The 22,177-nt window shown below is 41.1% G+C and overlaps 1 protein-coding gene and 1 long non-coding RNA gene across 2 annotated transcripts in view; one reads left to right on the plus strand and one right to left on the minus strand.

Annotated features, from left to right (window-relative positions):
* Nucleotides 1–8,264, plus strand: part of LOC125690297 (uncharacterized) — a 28,256-nt gene extending 19,992 nt beyond the window's left edge. The window contains exons 3-4 of the long non-coding RNA XR_007375592.1: nucleotides 7,366–7,436; nucleotides 8,140–8,264. This is a non-coding gene — a long non-coding RNA (uncharacterized LOC125690297). The remainder of the gene's footprint in view (nucleotides 1–7,365; nucleotides 7,437–8,139) is intronic.
* The window catches only part of LOC125690296 (death associated protein), a 39,899-nt gene extending 19,020 nt beyond the window's left edge, over nucleotides 1–20,879 (minus strand). Inside the window, exons 1-2 of the mRNA XM_048938466.1 lie at nucleotides 20,707–20,879; nucleotides 13,638–13,734 (exon numbers count right to left, since the gene is read on the minus strand). Coding sequence (XP_048794423.1) covers nucleotides 13,638–13,734; nucleotides 20,707–20,761 — 152 coding nt within the window. The 5' untranslated portion in view covers nucleotides 20,762–20,879. The remainder of the gene's footprint in view (nucleotides 1–13,637; nucleotides 13,735–20,706) is intronic.
* Between the last annotated feature and the right edge of the window lie 1,298 nt (nucleotides 20,880–22,177).

Raw genomic sequence — 22,177 nt, forward strand, 5'->3', positions numbered from 1 at the left:
TGTAAATCACAGTCCCTCTGTCCACTAATATTTTAAAAGTGTAAACTGCTTCCTACTGGGATTCAGAGGAGAAGTTGGCAAGAATACTACACACACAGGTCAGCCTTAAGAGATCATTTATTTCCTCGTTTCTCAGAACTAGGCTGTTTATCAATACTAAAAGATCAGTTATCAACTCTGAAGAATCAAAATGCTATTCAGGGACCAGCCTCATTCCTCTTGGTTCAATCTTCACGTATAAAACCCAGACTCCCTGGCCACGTATTTCCACATTGCTGCTCAGCACAATAAGGTCACTCAGTGCACCCAACTTTCTCTTTGAGAACATCTTCCAAGATGATGCCTTTGTCAGTGAGATGAATCCCTTAACCATTGCAGGAAATGTTCTCTAAGCCGCCCAACTGTTTAGTTGCAACAGAGAGATGATAATCTTACATTCTCAATGTTATCTACACTCCAAATTTAATTTAAAACAAAACAACTCACACATTATAAACTACCTCTGTTTTTTTTCCCAAATATTTCAAAATCAGTACAAATTCAGCTGAGGATTGTTTTCTGCAAACACATGGTTCTTGGAATTCATCAAGTAATGGAAAGCAAAAGATAAAAAGGTAAGGACCTTGAAGTGCACAACAGTCACACAGTGGGATTCACATGAAATTACTCACTGGAACACCTCTAGCTGTACAGAAGTCAGAGCATATTACCTCTTAGTTTTAAAAAATTCATCCTGATGCTTCCTGAAATATTCATGCATGACTGACAGAAGAACTGAGACAGTTCCCACCAGGGCTCGACTTCCTACACAGCAAAAAGGCTACCTGCCCTCTTGTAGGTAGAATCCTTCTCACAGGAGAAGATGATTTAAAAAAAAAAAAAAAAAAAAAAAAAAAAAAAAAGATGTAGCCCTGCTTAGAAGAGAGCCTCAGCTAATGCTCCTTTGTCAAGAATTTTCCCTTCAGTGTTTTGAGGAGGCAAAAACACGTGAGGGGTCCTGAAGGTGACAGCTGATAACATCTGTCCCATGATGGACAAAGGACACAGACAAGGCAAGACTAGGAAGAATTTTCAGGCGTGTGACAAGTCTGAATATTTCAAGCCCAAAAAAAGGTGAGGAGCTCAAAAACTCATCTAAATTTCCCAGTGCTAAGTGAGCAACCAATGAGATATTTCATCTGTGCTTGTAAATTACTCTTTGAAAGCATCTGTGCTTGCATGTATCTACTAGGCACGCACTAAGGCACAGCAAATACAGTTCACCCTGTACAGGAGTCCTCAAAACTTCATGGGCTAAATGGGACTTCCTACATCTTCAACAGACTGCAATATCCTCCCAAAACAACATAATACATCAGTCACGCTTTATTATCACTGCTTCTCTGTGATGTCTCTACTATATACCCTTACAGAGACAAATCCCAAGAGGTCTAAGTGCAGAAAATATGAACTTGACAGGTCAGGCAGGAACAGATGAAAACAAAACAAAACACAAACAAAAAAAAAGTCTGGGATTTGTAAGAGAGGAAAAGACACCTGAAGCTAAACTGGAGAGAAACCTAAAACAGAGCACACCAAGTGATGAAATGCAGGTTGTACTTAATGAAGAAGAAATCAAAGTTTTATAGCTAATATCCTATATTTTTCCTCCCAGAGTCCTGGTGAAAAGCAAACTGAACGTGAACCAGTAGAGTTCCCTAGCAGTACACAAGGATGTGCAGACTGTGTGGGAAATTATCTTCCTCTGCTGAGGGCTGACTGGATCACATCTGGAATATGGCATCCAGTTCTGTGCCTCCCACACAGGACATCAATACAGTGGAGTGAACTTAGTGGAACCACCTAGATGATCAGGGTGCCAGACCACTCAACCTGTGAGAAAAGGCACGAGCTAACTGGTTTTGTTCAGACTGCAGGAAAGACGGCTTTGGGCCAAGAGCCTGCCACTACTCACAAAGGAGGCTGTCTTCTGACATCTCAGATGAAGTCAGGCTCTAAAGAATGGTACATGGTGGCAAGATAAGAGAAAATAAACATAAACTGGAACAAGGACGGTTGACACTAGCTATTAGGAGAAATATTTTTACCTAGAGGACAACCAATTCTGTGGCCTCCATCTTTGGAGGATTTCAAGACCAAGATAAAGGCCTGAGTATTCTGGTCAGTACAGTTGACTCTGCTCTGAGGCTATTCTAGAGATCTTGAGGACTTCTTGAACCTGAATTACTACATGATCCAGACTCTGGCTTGTATTTATAATTTGCTACAGTTTACCTTTCACAGGGCTGGAAGGTTGAGTACAGGTCTTTAGATGGTACGTTTGTATGAAATGAATTTTCTCCAAGTTTTCTCCAAGTAAGAAGAAAACTGGAAAAAACATTTGATCACACGACACCGTCACAATGATGAGCATTCTTAAATTCACCAGAAGGGAAAGTGATAGTAGCAATAAGCTGTCATTCTTTGCTCTTCTCTCAGCAAGTGTATGAGATAAGGGCACTGCTAGTATTTTGTATCTTATTCCTGGCCACAAAGCAACAACACAATCACAAGCAAACATGCCTTTCTCTGCTCCTTTCTGTTCTTCAGGTTTGAACTGTTCTGCCACTCTGCTTTAAATCCTCCTTCAGTTCCTTCTTTCTATCTAATTCCATATAAATCTCAGCAGGCCTCTTACTTCATTCTCTGTCTTACCTAGTGCAGTTCAGGTCTCTTATACATGCACACCTCTGCCTTCCCATTATCTTTTCAGACAATTACAATCTCTTCTTCCACATACCCTGAATCTCACTTCTGTCCTAGAAAGATACTCATCCCCTCAGGACCTTTAATTCTTCTCCTTATTAAACAGTACTGATAAATTACTGCTTAGAGACACTACTCGCTGTGTATTTCTGCAGCCAGGATCTTCTACTTATTTAATTCTTGCTGTAGAATCAAAATGGATCTTCAGGAAACGGCATGTTTCTCTGCTGCCAATAACTAGTACCACTCTGTTGGCAGATTGTGAAGAGGAAAAAATAATTATTCAAGAAGAAAGAAATGCCTACTTTAAATATGACAACTTTAAAGTTTTGCTAGAAATCTTTCTGGTACTGTTGTACAGTTTTGCCCACTATCACAAGGCAACAGTTGATAAGAGTATAACACTTCTTCAGAAAATCTATAGTGCTGGAACAAAGCAAAGATGAAAAAGTGGTGGCAAAAGTAAAAGCAGCTGTCTATAAAGACAGTGCTTAATGCAGAAGTCTTACCTTTCCCAGAAAGCATTGTATTTCTAATTACAAAGCTAGTCTCATAGCAGTGTTTGGCAAGCTTCTTTTCTTTTTGGACAGAACTAAGTGCGTGCTATGACTGCCTGAAAGGTACTGCTGAACTGGGCTAGTGTGAAATAGTAACAATACAACTTTGATCATTCAGACAATTGGTTCCAATTTTAACTGTACCAGTTGCCAAACAGTTCTTTGCAGCCTTTGCTTTGATCAGAGAAAATGACCTTGCTGTCCTTTTAAATCCAACTGCAATTAGTTCTTTAAAGTTCAAGTGATTCAAATGAAATCTCTTATGACCAAAAATGCAAATTAATGCTTTAGTTCTAAATATTGATAGTTCAGGGAATTCAGATTGCTCGCTGTCCCAGATACACCACAGAGGGAAAGAAAATATCAACTGGACCAAAACCTTAGGAATAAACATACTAAAAAGTCACCAGAATTAGCAGTATCTTTATATGCCTGTGTTAGTAAAGATTATGAAACAGCTTTTAAAGTATTTGATTAAAAGAGCGCAAAATTGTACATTTCTTCTACACAAGCATAATTTATAACAACTAGTTCCTAAAAACATGCATGTTTTAGCTCTTCTTTTCTCATTAAGTCCAACAATGGCTAGAGAATAGAGCTGAAAATAATTTTAGTACCAATATCCTTATTGCATTTCCCAGAACATCAAGCTGTCAGACTAACAATTAAATTCATTTCAAATTAAACCTGACAGGCAGTTTCTTGATGAAAGAACATGTGTTAACTAAAACACATCTCTTTCAAAACACCTCCTTCATCCAGTGCACGGTTTTTGCAATAGCCTCTTCCTGCTTGCTAGGTGATTCTGTTCCTCCTGTCATTCTTACTATGAACACAGCAAACCTCTACCTTATCCTCTGTCAGTACACAGAATGAAGACTTCCCTCCTTCCCTAAAGAAGAAAACACAAGATCTTGACATAAGTATTTCTATCATTCACTAATGTAGCAGCTAATAAGGTATAAGAACACATATTGAATATTGAACCCCTCTTACATTCTTCTGCTAAACGAGGATGACAGTATACTCTGAGGAACTGATATTTAATAAACACAGCATCCTCTGTACTTCACTGCTTATCCTCAGATTCTTCATCTGTCCATGCCCTCATCTCTTTTGCAAATGAGGTCTACAAAGGAGCTGCAATGGAAAAGAACAATAACCAAAGTAACACTGTGAGGGCAGGGTCTCTTTAGCTACCAGAAACAGAGGACATTCAAGGACAGAAGTCTTTACATACCTAAAGGAGAAAGGAAAAAAAAAAAAAACCAACCAAAAAGAAATGCCAGCAAAATTAGCCTTGAAGATTTCTTCTTTTTAATTCAGTATCAGCCAGCGTTCCCTCACATTCACAAACTCATCTCGCCTCAGGAAAAGGTGTCAGATATACAACAGCAAGCAAATTATACAAGAATCTGATAAGGAAGTTTCTTTTTCCTGCATCAGATGGAAGCGCTTTTATTTATTTATTTTTAAGAAGTCAGCTGACAGATAAATGATACTATCTATGTACTGCTATTGTAACATTTTTAAACTCTGCAAAGTTCTTGCTTGCAATGACATCAAGTTTCTGAGTCAAATGTGCTGATATCACACAGTTTTTTGCTTGGTCATTTAAAAATATTTTAAGCTATCCAGTTGTCTGAAATTTTTCCACACCTATTAGAAAACAACATAATTAAAGTACTCCCTGTAGATATAATCAACCTTAGCTCAGTTCGTATGCTCTTAGACAGAAAGTTTCAGAGTATCTTGCAAAGTTGATCTTTCTCTATTTAACAGACATAGCATACATCAGAGATTGTCACAACTTCCTCAAAGCGCTCTTACAGGACATTTTATACAGGAATCTCAAGTTCAGCAGCTATGCTTTCTGCGTGCCAGAAATACAATAAAACTATTAAATTAACAATAAAACTATTCACAACTTGGCGATGAAAACCAAAAACCCGCATCTGGTTCATGAACTTACGGAAGAACTACCAGAGATCTGCACTGAACACTGCTGTATTGAAGATACAGAAGTTTATTTCCTAATAAGTTGTACAGCTCTGCACTGGATTCAACTTCCCCATGGTCCCTTATGGAGCACACAGCAGCAAAGGAGAGACATTTGTACCTCCGCAGTGATAGCCCTGCACTGGGGAGCAATGATCCTAAGTTTAAAGCCAGATATAGAGAGGAAGAGAATAATCTGAACTAGGACCTCTGCACCTCAGCCTACCCATAACATCATTCTGACTGCCTTGTAGGGTAGGGATCTCCTTTCACCAGGCCTAGTTGAAGATAGCTTACTGTGCTTAACATGAGGCTTAGCCCTTCATGGAACATGTTAATAAATTACACAGAACAGCAGTCACTGCAGATACCTGTGACTAAAATATAAAATGGCCCTTGAGGCAGAAGAACAATTGCAAGTAATGCTTTAATGACCAGACAGGTGGGAACGCAATCCAACAGTATCTCATGACAATTGTTTTTCAGAGGCTGCTGATAGAACTAAGCATATATACAGCTTTTGTTTACTGTTATGAGACCATAAATTAACACAGCTGTTGCAGTTTCTAACTTACCATAAGGCTCAGAGAAAAAGGATTATTCACATCGGAAACATGAGGGAAGGAAAATAGTCAGCTTTGTCCTGTCCTAAGACTCAAAGCTTTTCTCCTCAAGAAAGTTATAAGCTAGACTTGGAGGGTTACTATTATCATCTGTACTACATTTTGTACTTGATCAAATGGCCAGCATCCTTGCCTGTGGCAGGGGTGTTGGAACCTGACAATCCTTGAACCTTGACTCTTCTAACCCAAACCATTCTATAATTTGTGATTTCAGAAGACTTAGACCAGCTCCCCTGTTGTCCTGGAGAGTAAATACAGGGCTCAAACTCTATTCCAATAACATCGGTAACAACTTCCTTGCTTGTGGAAGAGAAAGAGGTTAATTCACATTCTGGCTGTAGCCTACATTTGATTCATTTTATCTGTTAGCTAGCACTAAATTGTGTTAGCTTATGAGCAGGGCTCCATGGTGAAGCTTCTAACAGTATCAGAGCTATTGCTACAGGAGAGATTTAAGCATTTTACCAGTTGTCTTACTCTGTTCACAGCATAGTTTCTAACTCAACCTTACTATCATGCCAGAGACAGGAATCTAGCAAAGATGGCCAAGAACCACATGAATATTTCAGACAGCAGCCAGACTGCCAGCCTCTCGGAAACGTTTCAGTGTGTGAGGCAATACAGTCTACAGTGCAATTAAAGGAATCCTTATTAGATTTTCACACTGCTGTGATATATGATCATAAAAAATTCTCTACACACACAAATCAAGAGAGCCACTGTTCAGAGAGCCACTGGCTCATCTAAGAAAGGCCACATGTTCAATATTTCCTTCTATTACCTTGTATTTTCACTGGATATTACAGTCTTATGTTACAAAAGAGAGAAAATAAAAGCATCTCACATCTCCCCTCTACCTGATTTACTGATAATCTCTATGATATCACTTTTATTTTGTAGTATTACAGAACAATTAAGATTGCAAGGAACATGAAAGTGACTGGTCTGATCTTCTGTTCCAAGTGCCATCACCTTGCTGCACCCTGACCTATCAATTTTTAAGTGCTTTCAAGTATCTCTTCCCCAATCACCCACCGGTGAAGAACATTTCCCTAACCCCCAGCTTAGCAGCAGATGGACCACAGACTTGCATCCTAAATAGGAATTATCGCACCAGGAGTGCAGTAAGGGGGAAAGAGAAGCTCACTACTGAGTAGGAAAAGTCACGAACATCAAGTACCAGACACTGAATCACAGCACTGTTTTCTTCATAAAGATTTTCAGGTTTCTTTGTATACATTGGTATTCATCTATTCCAATAATTTACATTAAGGAAGACAAAGTACATGAAGGATAAACAGAAGCAAATAAAGCTTCTAAATCAAAAACATCCTTTTATTCACAATTATCTATAGACTGACCAGTTTCACTGCAGGATTTATTTGCAAAGACTATGCTTGTTAGACTAACATGTAACTAAGTCTTTAATCTGTATTTACCAGGTTGCTTTCCTCACTCTTCACCTGGGAGAGAAAAAGATAAAGATCTGTACAAAATCCATGCCAGACTCAAGGTACCTTTTTTTGCTCCAGCCACTCTTACATTTCCTTCCCTTTACATATTTTGAAAGCTAAAACATAGTATTGGATTTTTTTTTTTGCTTTTTAAACCAAGTTGGATTTGGCAGATCATGAATCATCAACTAACAGTGCAACTCATATCTTAAAACAAAAAAAAAAAAAAAGGAAATAAAAACATGTCAATCAAGTCCTTCTTCTCTTTGCTTCAATGACTATTTTCACTCTTATCTGCTACAGAAGCTCAGTTTGCACTTATGCAGGTGACTGTAGCCTGAAGAACACTGAATTACAAAATTTATGCTGCAGATTAAAGGTAATGGAAGCAAATCTAAATAGGAGATTTAATGTACTAAACCAAATATTGCTATGCCAAAACTGATCTCCAGGAAGCAATCCTTGGTAATTAAAGCTAAAGAAGTCTAAGAAGGAAAAAAAAAATTATATCCTGTTTCATGTTAAAGAAAACTCCCAGCATGTAAACCCTGGCATTTCGTTGTATGCTGCAGCAAGAAAAGCAGCTCCTACATGAATGCATTAGCAGCCCCAGCCCTATACATACACAGTGTTAAACACATTCTAAGGAATTCCCAGGAAGTCCCAGAGAAACCCAAACCCATCAGAACTGAGATTTGTGCAACTCTTGCTGAAGTTGGTTTGTTGGTTTTTTTTTTTTGCTAATTGCAGTTTATTTAACAGGATGCCTTCAACCAAGCTGCAATCACTGAAATGTTGCAATAAATCAGAGGGCAGCAAATCTACTGCACTGAATGCTTTCTAAGCAAGTAATCTGCTACAATGGAACAGCTCTCCCAACTGCTACAGCAGACTAAATAAAACTCTGATAATAACGTAACAAATGTTTTAGTGTTGTCTTTGTTTTTCATGTGTCTCTAGTTTCTACTACAAGGGTCTGGGACCAGCTGCATGAAATCCCTTCCTGTTTGTCCCAAAGACAATTCAAAAAAAAGATAATTCTACAGTTTAGTTTCATACTAAGCTGCTTCAGACCCTAACACAGTTGAGGCTGAAAAAAAAAAACAAGGGAAATGAAGGTGCTACTTGAGAAAACTAGATCCCCTCTAGGCACATGTGGTGTCAATCTCACACACCTACTCATTTTTAGCTCATGGTGGCTTCACTTCAAACACAGGTTTTTGATTCTAAATAAACGAGTAGCATCTGCTTCTTTGGCAGCTTCTTCTAATAGGAATTCAGATTGTTAGCTTTAGAAAGGATCTCAGAGTTGCTGAATACTTAAGTAATAACAATTTGGGCTTAGTTGGCATAATGAAAATCATTCGATTATACTGTTTGGATTTGGAGATTTTTATGCATTATAACACCCACGTAACACCCTCTTTCAGTGCTATTTTCTACCTTCAAGCTAGCATAGGGACCTTTATCGCATGCACTGCATTAGGATACCAAGAGAAAAATACAATGCAAAATAACTGCTGAAGCTATTATCTTAGATCTTACATTTTGTACAGACACAGAACGTCATGCTACATGAACTCTGTCACTCAAGATACTACTTCCCTTCACATTCATTTTACTCTCACATATGACTAAGCTTTCTCACTTCCTTCACCACACAGAATACATATGAATACATCACACAGACTCATTCTTTTACAATCTTCTTCTTACACCAGCTTGGCTGACAAATCAACTCAGCATTCCAGTGAATTTCGTAAGACAACATATGTTTCTTTGAGACTGAACAAGGTTCTCACTGAGGCGGATGGCATATCTACTATTCACTTTGAGGGGTGGAATATCAGATCTTTTCTTAGTTGTTTTCAACATGCACAGAATACTTGGAATACAAAAAGAGTTACCTATACAACAAAATAAGAAGCACTTTGATGGTTTTATCGACTTACACTTTCAAGCATCGAGGAATACTGGAAGCATCTTCCTGCATGAGAATGTATCATCAATAATCTTGTCTAGCTTCTCTTCCTTTCTATTCACATACTGATGTTTTCACTTAAACAAAGATATTCACAAACACTTTTCCTGCTTTACAGAAGTTCTGCATTTAAAAATCAGTATTACATACACTATTTTAGATAGTGTCATTGTTTTATGGTTTTTTGTTATTGGTATTTCACATCATAACATCATGCAGTGCACTGGGAGTTAAAGAGTTAATGCTCTAGTTCTGTGGATTGTCCACAGTTCCAGGTTCCCGGTTCTCAGAAGAGAAGAACTACATACTACATGCTCCAGAGGACTTTACATGTTCTGTTTCTATTTTCTGCTCAGATGGAAAGACAGAACTATTTGCACATCATGAGAGGTCCTTCTTTTTCACCTTTCTGCTCATTCTGGCTGAACATCTCACCTTCAGCACTAGAGTAAAGCCTTTGGTTTTTGGACACTCATTTTATTTATTAGCTTCAATTCCAATTATAGTGTGTTACAGTGTGTTATCTTGCATTCCTTTTATCTTCTCTAGTAAATGAGTTTGTTTCTCCTCAGATCACTGCCACTGTTTTGTTTTCAGGCCCATCTTCCTAACCTTTTCCCCCTTTCCCTTTTCCCAGCTCATGGGTTCGTGGGCCCCCTCACAAAGCCACCCATAAACTGTTGGCAGGTAGTTACAGCTAAATCTGTAACAATATATGCATTTGATAAGGTTCAACACAGGTCACAGCGTTATCTTGTTACTTCTCTGCATGACTGGTCATCAGGAAAAGTTATTCTCCAGAAACAGTTGCTTGAAAACTGCTAATACTACTTTTGTTTATGTAATTAAATTATGCATAGCTCAACTTTATTAGGCTTGAGCATCTGTTAATCATAAATGCTCTGTGCGAAAGATTAAGACAGAAGATGAAAAATGGGGTGGGAAAATGTGTTAAGAAAAATATCACTTACATAAAAGAGAAGAATGTAGCACTTAAGAAGCTGTCCTCCTAACTGTGAATTTAAGTCCAAAATAACAAATATGAATGCTTCCTACTGTTACTGTAGGAAGCAGGACTGAATAAAATATTTTGGAAACTAAATTACAGTAATTGGAATGCAAGGTATTGAACTAAGTAAAAGAAATATCAAAGATACACCTGGTGAATGTCATTCTATAGGTAGCTTTGTCACTGTACCATTAATTACCTCAGTTACCTCTATCAGCTTCATTTACACTAACTCTAGAAATACTAATCTAATGCCTTATCCTTCAAGCACACTACAAAAACAATGTTAACCTCTGCAAAGCCACAAGCACTTCTACAAACTCTAGCTCAATGTATTTTTGGTTTTATTTTTGTTAAACAACCATTTAGACTTCCATGCTGATGTGCAGTCTTGGAAAGGGCACATTCTCAAAAGCTCCCAGGGTATTCTAAGAGAACTTGAAATCCCCTGCCACAACTTACTGCCAGTTCCACTAGTCTGTCCTAAGTAAACCTACAATGAGATTAAAATAACTGCTAAGATCACTGTAGCCTCCTTGTGAGCATACACACTATTATTCTTTGTTTTATTATTTTCTCTTAAATCATTGTGAGCTGCTGGTAACACCTACTAAGAACTGCTTCAACATGTTTGTTTTTTGTGCTTTGTTTTTTTTTTTTTTTTTTGACTCTGAATGCAACATGGAGTAGAGATTGCATCATATCAACAATACTGCCTTAAAATGGCTGTCTTAAAATGGCAAGGACTGAAAATTTAACAGTAGAAAGTTAAAAACATCTTTTTAGGGAAGAAACACTTTTACGTCTCTTGACAAAAACTATACGGATGCCAGAGCAACCACAACAGAACATTAGTGGCTTCTTCTACCACAGCTGATAAACCTCTCTCCATTGGCATTAGAAATACAAACATTTTGGAAGGTCACAATGGACCACCGGATGCAGAGGCACAGAATTAAGGACCGCACCTTCCAGAAGGAAAGCAGTTATGCTGCAAGGCACGTAAATTTAATTCTGACAGCTTTATGTACTATGACCTGTGGAACTTGCTTATCCTGTCTATAGCTAAATAACCTCTTGCTCACATTTACAGAATGTACAGCCATCAGCTGCAGATGTATTCCTGCAGGAACCTAAAATAGGCACATTGAACTCTTTACCCTCTTAGAGAGAGGTTTCCCAGTTCTGCTAGGAAACTTACAATGCTATAATCCATGCTGGTTTCCACCTAGGTATGCTCCTTATATTCATCCTGCCACTTTCCTTCACAGGAAGACTTAAAAGAAATTCCAACCAATGTTGTTTGCATTAAAAAACATGCTCAAGAATAAGTATGCACAAGAGCCTGAAAGACAGATAACAGATGGTCTAAAACAAAAGCAAAGCAAAGAGCAGGCTCTAAGTGCATATTTTGACAATAAATTGATCAAGTTGCTAAGGCAATGGATTTCATGAGGTGCAACGGCTAACTAAATTCTAGTTAATGAAGTAGGTACAGAAGATACCACACTTTCTACTCTTCAAGAGTAAAAATTGATCCTGCATCTGCTTTACAATACTAATGTAATTAACGTCAGCATCTTAACTAAGATCAGGAGGTGATCTGCCCTCCCAACCTGCTAATCATTCTACTGCCCTCACCTTTCTTCGCACTGTGGATTATCTACGGGCGCCCAACCTGGACTCTTCACAGACAAAACTAAACTGGGATATGTACTTCAAGGACACACCTAACACATGCCAGCTTTTATTGGTCATTCAGTCTAAAGTACCGAACAATCTAGTCTCCAGAACGCACACACAGTGTGAACATTAAGTCTTCTGCAATGTTTCCACCTATAGATTTTCTCCTATCATGCCACGATAGTTGCTGAAGCAGACATAGCCACAAATACCAAGGTAGAACTTAAACGTCTCCCTACACTATTTGACTCACAGGGGAAAATGACAATCCTGTATAAAGAAACAAATAAAGCAGATAACTAAACTATACCAGAGGTTTAGATCAGTGAATAAGTAATAAAAGCCTTGTCATTTGGACCCTATTGAGATTTCTACACTGTGATGCTGGCATGCCAAGGAAATAGAAGAAACAGCAGGTATAACACACAGGATAAACAAAAGCATGTAAGCCCAAGCAAAGTTTAAATTAGCCACAAAATGTGATTCCTTCCTTTGGACAAAATTTAACTGCAATACAGACTCTGCTCCAACTTATGCTCCATTAAAAAGAAGAACAAGGTGACTAATTTGGTTAGAAAAGAAATGGCAGAAACTTTAGTTTTCCAACCTTTCATTTGAATACATCAGTTAAAATCACTCTCCTCATAAGAGCACTGCTTCTTTCCAATGCAAATTGTGACTCGGAACAGTTTTCCAACAGTAGTCAGTTTTTATTCAGACACTTTTGCAAGGCTTATTTTTTCTTAGCATTGTTTTAGATGTTAAATAAACATTACTTAAGTCAGTCTCACTGAAGTACAAGAATAGCACTCACATTTTATTTTTTACTACGAGCAAATTGTAAGGACAAAGCAATGCAATTATAACTAGCACGTAAGAGTTCTAGGTAAATACAGTGCTGGCTACAAAAAACAAAAAAAGAGCAAGCCAAAGAAAGCAGCAAAAAAATTAGGAAGCATTTGTATGAATATTCTGAACATACAGCTTAGTTCACTGAACCTCTCCTGCTTTCATTTCTACACAGCAGTCACTTAGCATTTTAAGCAGATTTATCACATAACAGCTGTCTGTCTTGGTATCCTCCACCACAAAAACAGCAGAACGCCCACCTAAAGTGGCTCATGTTAATAACTTCATTCTTACTTGCCTTGACACCATATTGCCAAATGCTTTACAGAGAAAGAAGTAAAAACTGAACAGCAAAAGGACTCCACTAGCACACAGCAAGACAATCTCATATGGAGACTGACAACTAAAGCTTGTGTCCAAATGTGCCCAGCTTCTGTTTCTGCACAGCCTGAAATGATGTTCAGAGACTTTTAGGAAAGATGATATCTTACTTGAACTGCTGTGTTTTATTTCCCTTTAACCTTCTCTTACCTGCTCATTTAATGGAGGCTCAGTGTGGAAAAAATGCCAGAATTTCCAATTCCCTTCACAGAGCACACAACTTGCTTGCTTAAAATCAATTTTATAATACGAAAACAACTGTACCATTGCTTTGCTATCTGGAAGTAAAACAAACTGCTGATAATGCTCAAGGCAATGGAAATTAGTTCAGCTTATTCACAAAACCAGAACACTCACCTGCTGGTTTCCCAGTCTTGATCATCCTTATCTTTTTCTTCTTTGGTATCAGAACTGTGTGGGTGTTTCTGCACAATCCGCATCCCACCCGCTTTAACTGGAACAGAAATGAGAAAGACAAAACCTCACTTAAATCAGCACAAGTACAAATGCTTTATTGATGACCTCTCCACACACAGTATTTTGCAGAGTAACATAACAACCACTGTCTGAAAAAGGGGCCCAAACTCTTTAATAGCAGCAAATCTGAGAAACATCTACATCTGTCATTCTCATTCACATCATGACATCTTTGCTCATCCTGAGAAGAGCATTTCATTTCACCACCTGCTTCCAAGACTGTTTCAGAATATTCAAGTCTGTTTTAACTCTTCTCCTACCTCTTAACTTGTAGTACTCAGAAGAAATTGAGGCAATGGCTTGCATAATAGTATCCAAAAGGTCACAAACTTTAAATGCTCCCACAAAACAAGATGGGCAGAAGAACCTCATTTGTCACTTTAAGTGAGAAACACAACACAAATATTATAGTGGTAATATTTATTAAAATATCATAAACAGTATAGTAAAAAGCAAGTTTTAGGAAGACTCAATTTGCATTAAAAATAGAGCTTTTTACTTTGCAAGACCATCATTACCACATTTCAAATCCTTGCCATGTTTTAGAAATGACATAATCATGAAATGCATCCTTTTGAAATACGGATCGAGAAGTGAAAGCAAATCCAGTTACATTCACATCCTCTCCTACCCATGTGAAATATGAAATAAGATCTAAATCCAGACTGTAACACTACAGCAACTAAGGAGAGCAACAGGCTGGGTTCTTCTGATGGACTTTCTGTTTTAATACTGTAGGTTGGAAGGAACCTTTGAGATCATCTAGTTCCCAACCCCCTGCTATAGGCAGGGACACTTCCCTCTAGACCAGGTTGCTCAAAGCCCCATCCAGGCCTTGAGTACTTCCAGGGAGGGGGCATCCACCACCTCACTGGGCAACCTGTTCCAGTGACTCTAGTCACTGGAATAGTTATGGAATGGTAGTATAAATCTACCCTCTTCCAGTTTAAAATCATTTCCCCTCATCCTTTTGCTACGTGCTCTTACAAAAAATCTCTCCTCAGCTTTCCTATAGTTCCCCTCAGGAACTGGAAAGCCCCTGTAAGGTCTCTCAGGGCCTTCTCTTCTGAACCAGAAGAGCCCCAGCTCTCCCAGCCCATCCCTGCAGGGGAGGTGTGACAGCACCTCTGATCAGCTTTGCGGCCCCTCTCTGGAACTACTCCAGCAGCTCCATGTCCTTCTTGCACTGGTGTCTCCAGAACTGGACACAGTACTCCAGGTGGTGTCTGATGAGAGCAGAGCAAAGGGGCAGAATCGCCTCCCCTGACCTGCTGGTCACACCTCCCTTGATGTAACCCAGGATACAGTTGGACTTCTGGGCTGCAAGCGCACAGTGCTGGCTCATGCTGAATCTTTCATCAACTGACAGCCCCAATCCTTCTCCATAGGGTTGCTCTCAAGCCATTCTCTGCCCAACCTGCATCTTTGCTTGGATATAAGAGGATGCATCACAACAAACTGGAAGAGTTCCATTCCAATCAGTAACCACATCAGAAAAGCACTACAGCAGTCAACAACAACAACAACAACAAAAAAAATCTACGGACAGGCTAGTTTGTGCTCCTTGTTTACACAAGTAGAAGGTCCATAGGCAGCTTCAGAGATGGCACACCGTGCGAGCAGTGCCAGGGCACATGTGTGGGTGACTTGAAGGGAACTGAAGCAGCTTGCTGCCATGGTTAGGGCAGGCTGGGACTTCTGAAGCCCCTTGCTACCCACCTCACAGAGACTAAGGCTCAGTGCAAATCTCTGAAGACTAGGAACAGGGCAAGCTCTTGACTTAGATCTTCAGAGCAGCAATGAAACACACTGCTGCGTTTAAGTTTTACAGCCTACACTGGGGAAGGCAAAGAGAGTAACCACCCACAAGAAAACGTGCATGTTAGGTCCTCAGATTTGTTAAATAGATCTCTAAGTTTCATGTAATATTTGAAAGATTTTGATTTGATAAATGATATTAAAGACTAGCAATCAACAGAAAAATAAAGTACCTTTTACAAACCTTCAAAACTGTGTCCATTATCGTGCAATAACAAAATACACAGCATATTCACCATTTTTGTGTTGTCTCACATGTTGAAATATTTTAGTTTTATTCTGGAGACATGTTTCATGTGGGACAGGGAACAACAGAAAGATTAGGTAACAAATACAAATAGTGTTAAATATGGAACAGAAATAAAAAATCCTCTGGATTTTTTCTAGATGCAATCTCCTTACAAACTCAAGTCTATTCATAAAAGTAAACACTGAGTGTTATCAAGCATTATCTTGCTCTAATATCTTGATTTAACTTAGTTAATCAAAGTCTACAAGCTAGAATAAGAGCAAGACCCACCAGCTAAATTGCTGACACCACGGCATTTCTGAAAGCCTAAAATCCTTACTTGCAGCACTCATTTTGCTTTACCTCCATTATTTTTTAACAGTAACTTTTAAACCTAGTCTCACTGCATAATCAGACCCTCTTAACTCCATTTCAAATTCTTTTTTGTAGAGGATGCTATCACCCATTTGCCAGGTCACAAACAGCATTTCTGGACAATGTTCCCACACTGCAACTTTTCACCATCTAATAGAGAACCAGGTGAAACAATACCCAAGGATTTAGCTGGTCTAAAACACCTCTCCTCTTCCATTATATATCATCAGTCTGGCAGCCACTTGTTTTCTTTTAGCTGACATTGGCAAGGATATACAGCTAACATATTCAGATCCTTCTGCAGGTAGTTATAATTTGAATTTCTGAAAGCAAAAGTGAAATACTGACCCCAGCCTCCTGTACATACAGCTGAGCTACATCTATGCCAGCCATGATACAACACAGTAATACCTAAACTAGTTTCAAAAGACTTGAGAAAGAGTATCTTCACACCACAATTCATCTCCCTTTTCAAAAGATTTCAACCCAGCAACACAGCAGTGTGAACAGAGAAGAAATGATTATATGCCCCAAATTGAAGGAAAAATACTCCATTTGGGAGATTTTCTCGGATTAAGAGGATTCATTCTATTTCCTACTTCCCTAGACTTTAATACAATGGCTGGTCAAACACTTTCTACAATGATTTTGTCAGTTAAAAACTATTCTTAGGAGAACGTGAGCTTAGATTCTTCATAGAGCAGAAAAAGGACTTAAATAACTGAGAAACCACCTTCCAGAACATTGCTAAGAATACATGCCCCAAACAGGAAGGTACCAGCAATTGCCCTGGGATCAGGAACAAAACACTTCCCGTACTGAGACGGGTAATTCTGCAAACCTCAGTCTGCAGTGCTGCTGGCATTGGGCCCTGTGAGGGCAGGGGACTAGGGAACGGCTGCTGTGGAGCTGATGAGGTACCATCATCTTCCACAGCATGAAATGAAGAGGGGCTCACCTTCCAGCAAACTCTGGGAACAACAGCAGAAAGGTCTGTTTGTCCAGTTACTGGATGAGAGAGTTTTTAGTTATTAGTTGGTTTGCTCTGAGCTGCAGACAGGAGTGCCTTGTTTATCCTATGAATGAAGCCTGCGTTCTTCTTATGGGTACGGCTACTCCCAGAAATGCACTAAGCAACCTGCTTCATATTCAAGGTGACCTGGAATCAGTAAGCATTCTTATTTAACCTTCCCTCCCACTGCCGCACTCCCGACTTCCAAAATAAATCACACCAGAACAGAAAGCACCAGGCACCTGCAGAAACACTGCAACTGAATGACTGCTCTGACCACAGCTCATTCAGACAGGCAGAGTGTAGCTTCATGGCCTAGGGCAGCCCTCCCTGGGCACACCTTCTGGTTCAGGTGAAATAATCCCATTCAGAGCCTCTAGAAATCAACAGCTTAGCCAAGATCTTCAGCTCCTTCCTGTTCACCTTGAGTGTAGTGCTAAATACTAGTAATTTGTTTCTTATGAACCACATCAAGTATAATGGAAGCTGTTACTGTAAGATGTATGAAAACCCAAGACCAAGAGAAACCTTAAACAAGCCCTTTTGGGAATCCTTAAGGGAACAAACATTAGCATCTGACAAAACAGTGGAAGTAAGAGTTATTGTATGCCCTCATTTCATAGAAATCCTGACTTAGAGCTGTTTGTTCTACTGCCGAACTAAAGCACATCACTATTTTCATGAATCCACTGTAAAGCTTCATAAATAAACTATTACCACAATCACCTTGCTTTACTCATCCAGAGTAGTTACTGGAAGAAATGAACAGCTAAAAGTGTAATTACACCCTTTTTTCAGCTGCTGCAAGCCATACAAACCCACACAGCATTGTATTACAGACGCATTGATCTTACTGACAGATATATATGAGGGCCTCAACTTAAGCTTTATTAAGTTTCAGAAAGGAGTTCAAAGCCACTTTGTATACCCTGTTACCAACCTGAGGTCTTAAGGTTTCTCTTTCATTATCCTTTCTTTTTTCAAGTGTTTTTCTTGTCTTTTTTGTTTTACCTATGGGAAAAGATCAATGCAGAGAGGAAGCTAGCAGACTGCGTGCAGTCAGCGAGGGCTCTCAGTGCACATGAAATATAATCAGTTTGTCAATTCAGCTTCAATTTCATGATCCAAATCTTTCCTAACTTTTATCCATGTGATTCATACTCAATGGTATTGATTACAGATACAACCATAGGCAGCAAACCCACAGCTTTCAAGCTGTTAGTCAATGAAGTTCTCATATTTACAGCTTTGCTTGGCTAAGAACTAGCCTGTTTAAGAACACTATTCAAACTGCCTACAGGTTATTCTTTCATTTTTATTTTTTATTTTTGAAGAATTCCTGACTTATTAAAACCTCTGTGCAAACAGATGGCATCACATTATTATTCAAGGATCTAAAACAGCTTGGGATAGAGGATTAAAACCTAGCTTCAGCCTCCATAGTAAATATAAACTGCCATTAGTCAGCATGTTCATCGTGGATTTTCAAAGCATTCAAAGGACAACACATCAGAAGCACTCTCCTCTGACAATTAGTTCAGAACCATCCCCTTCCTGGGATGACTTGAAGATTCTGTAAAACATCCGTTTCCCTCATATCATAGACAGACTTGGCATTCCCCTTCCAAAGCTGAATTGGTGCACACTCACAGGACACCCTCAGGGTTGCTGAAGATCTTAAACGGTAAACAGCTGAACAAGTCCTTCAGCTCACATGTGGATGCACATCTTACAAAGGGAGAAAATACTGAAACACTCTGGCAGCAAGGAAAACCTGTTGTATTCCAATTACGGTTTTGCATTGTGCATCGTTCATTTTTAAGCAGGCCTATGGAGATTTTTTAAATAACAAACCATTGGTTGAGAACACAGGCTTTGAAACAAAACCATCAAATAAGCAACAATACAAAAAAGTTCAACTACAAGGCAGCTAGCTGGAAACGTCTACCAGTCTTCCTTTCTCCCCCTTTTGCTGATTGGTTAGGTGTCTTCTTGTTGCACCAATCTAACATTTCAGTATTTCTTTTATCCTGAAGCAAACATTCATTTACATCACCTCAAGGAGACCGAATTTCAAGAGCAATGGCTTCTGTTGCCTGAAGGAGCTCACCATGAGATCTAACCAGCCATGGAGGTGTTCAAGGCCAGGTTGGATGGGACCCTGGACAGCCTGATCTGGTGGATATAAACTGTGCCCCCAGCAGGGGGCTAGGGCAGGATGAGCTTTAAGGTTCCTTCCACCCCACACCTTTCTATCATTCTGTGAACTCTGATGAATTTCAGCACTTTTGACTGAAACACCTGAAAAACTATTCCACTAGGAAACATTGGAAGACGTAAGAAAAGCCTGTGGAGCAATGACTGAAATTCACGTTTTAAAAATATTGTAGTCAAGAAGAAAAATGAGCAGTGTGTGAAAGAACAACACTACGAGAAATGGGCCCCCACTGCACACAGGAGCTCCCATCCATGGCTGGTGGCGGATCTATGCAACACCAAAGCTATGACTCAGCTCAGCCTGTGCCCCACCACTGCTCCGCACTGAGCAAGCAGCACTGGGTGGAAACTGCCAGAACAGCCTAAGCCAGTGTGTGTCTTGTTCTGCCTCTTTCCCTACTCATCTCTAGAACTAAAGCTCACTACTGCATGGCGTCAATCCCCTCAGCCTAACGCAGTACCAGAACCACTGTGCACACACACACACACAAAAAAAGACATAAGGAGCAAACAGAGCTCCTGGTTTGTGTTTCCACTTGGCATGCAGGACCATGCAGATGGCAGGGCATGCTGTTATTATCTCAGGCTGCTTGTTTCTGCCCCCCCCCCCCCCCCCCCCCCCCGTGCAGGCAGGGCACCTCTGTCGGCCCTGGGACTGCTCCCAAACCTTCTTCACGTTTCAAGGACAACACACACTCACAGATGAGCACCCAGGTCAGAACCCAAAAGTGTCAAAAGCAGCAGCAACCAGGCCTGAAAGCATGTGCAAGCAGAGAGCTTTTTGGGAAAGAATGAATAAGAGGAAGGCACAGGGGAACAGCAGCCTCTGTCGCTGAGGAAGGAAAGCTGCCAGAAAGCCTGCGAACGGCTCGGGGAGGGATGGCAAGCTGCTGTCTGAGACCTGGATAGGGCACACGCACGCTTCCACGTCCTAGGGCACAGCAGGGGCCGGAGGCCGGCAAGCTGGCGACCTTCTCCATAGGCAAACACAGAGCGCCACAGGTTCAGCCTTGAACCTCTTGCCTGCGGACTTCGCTACGCGGCTACGTGGAGCCGGAGCCCTTCGCGGCGGGCCGAGCAGCCGCCTCCCTCCCACCCCCCGCTGCGGAGAGCCCGCTGGGCCGAAGCACTAGAGAGGACACCTGTGCCCAGCCCCGGGCGGGTGTTGCCCCGTTGCCGGGCGCGGCGCGCCCCTCGGGGCCTCTCCGTTCTTCCACCGCCGCCGCCCCGGCCCTCCCCAAGGCCCGCCCCGAAGGCCATAAGAAAAAGAGCGGAGAGACGGGACCCGGCGGCAGTACCAGCAGGAGGGTGTCCGGCCCGGGTCTCGGCTTTTTCTTTGGGAGGCGAAGACATGTTTACCCTGACAGCGCCCGCACGAGCGCGCCCACACCCAACTCCCGCCGCCAGCACCGCCTGCCGCCCGCCCTGTCAACGTGGCCGCCTGCCGCCGCCAGGACGCGCCCAGAGAGGGTGGGGGCGGCCGCGGGTCCGCCCCGTCTGCTGTGGCCGCGGGGCGCGGCCCGGAGCAGAAGTGGCGCGGAGCCCGGATTTCCACCCGCAGCACGGCATACAGCCCGGCCTTAAGTTCCGCACCTCGGCGTGGAGCTTGTTGCCAAACCACCGCCGTGCTGAAGTCGGCCCGTTGTTTGTTTTGTTTTTTTCTTCTCCCCTAAGCAGTATGAAGGCGTTTTATGAAGGCGTTTTATGCAACTCGTGCCAGCAACAGGCTGCCTTTAAGAATTGTAGTAATCAACTGCATTACCAGCATAGTGTAAACGCTCTGTGCTGGTTTGGTTCTCTTTCATAATCTGAGATAAGGAACAGAAGCATAGAATCATTAAGTTTGGAGAAGACCACTAAGGTCATCCAGGCGATCCATCAACCCACCGCTCGTGTGCCTAACCACGTCCCTCAGAGCCACATCTACACATATCTTGAACACCTGCAGGGGGAGTGACTCCACCATCTCCTTGTGCCATTGCCGCACCATGCTATCCGAGATTTTTTTTCCTAATACCCAACTTTAGTCTCCTTTTGCACAACTGAAGGACACTCTGTCTTGTCCTGTCACTGGTTGCCTGGGAAAAGAGGCCAACCTTCCCTTCAGGCAGTCGCAGAGAGTGATCAGGTCTCCCCAACCCTCCATCCAGTCTGAACAGTCCCAGCTCCCTCAGCTGCTCCATATAAGACTTGTGCTCCAGACCCCTCACCAGCCTCATTGCCCATCTCTGGATACATTCCAGGGCCTTGATGTCTTGTAGTGAGAGGCCCAAAACTGAACACAGGACTCAACGCGCAGCCTCACCGGTGCTGAGTATAGAGGGATGGTAACCTCCCTCGTCCTGCTGACTACACTGTTTCTGATAAAAGCCAGGATGCCATTGGCCTTCTTGGCCACCTGGGTACACTGCTGGCTCATGTTCAGATGGCCATCAACTAACACCCACAGATCCTCCTCCTCTGTGCAGTTTGCCAGCCACTGTGCCCCAAGCCTGTAGAGCTGAATGTGGGTTCCCAGAAACTGAGCTTATGATGGTTGTGGTTAAACCTCCCAAGAGTGCTGTAGCAGTACTCCATCCCAGTTATGTTACAGGGAAATTAATGTAGCTATGTGACGTAGCATACTCTACTTACTTGCAGTCAATCTTTCTAACAAATATTACCATTGCCAAAATATATGTAATGGGTAATGGCATGGGCTTTTTTGGCAACAGATCAAAATATAATCACAACACAGTGTCCTTAACAGTCTGAATGAACAAATGCTGT

Source organism: Lagopus muta, chromosome 3 (genome assembly GCF_023343835.1).
Source record: "Lagopus muta isolate bLagMut1 chromosome 3, bLagMut1 primary, whole genome shotgun sequence".
NCBI lineage: Eukaryota > Metazoa > Chordata > Aves > Galliformes > Phasianidae > Lagopus > Lagopus muta.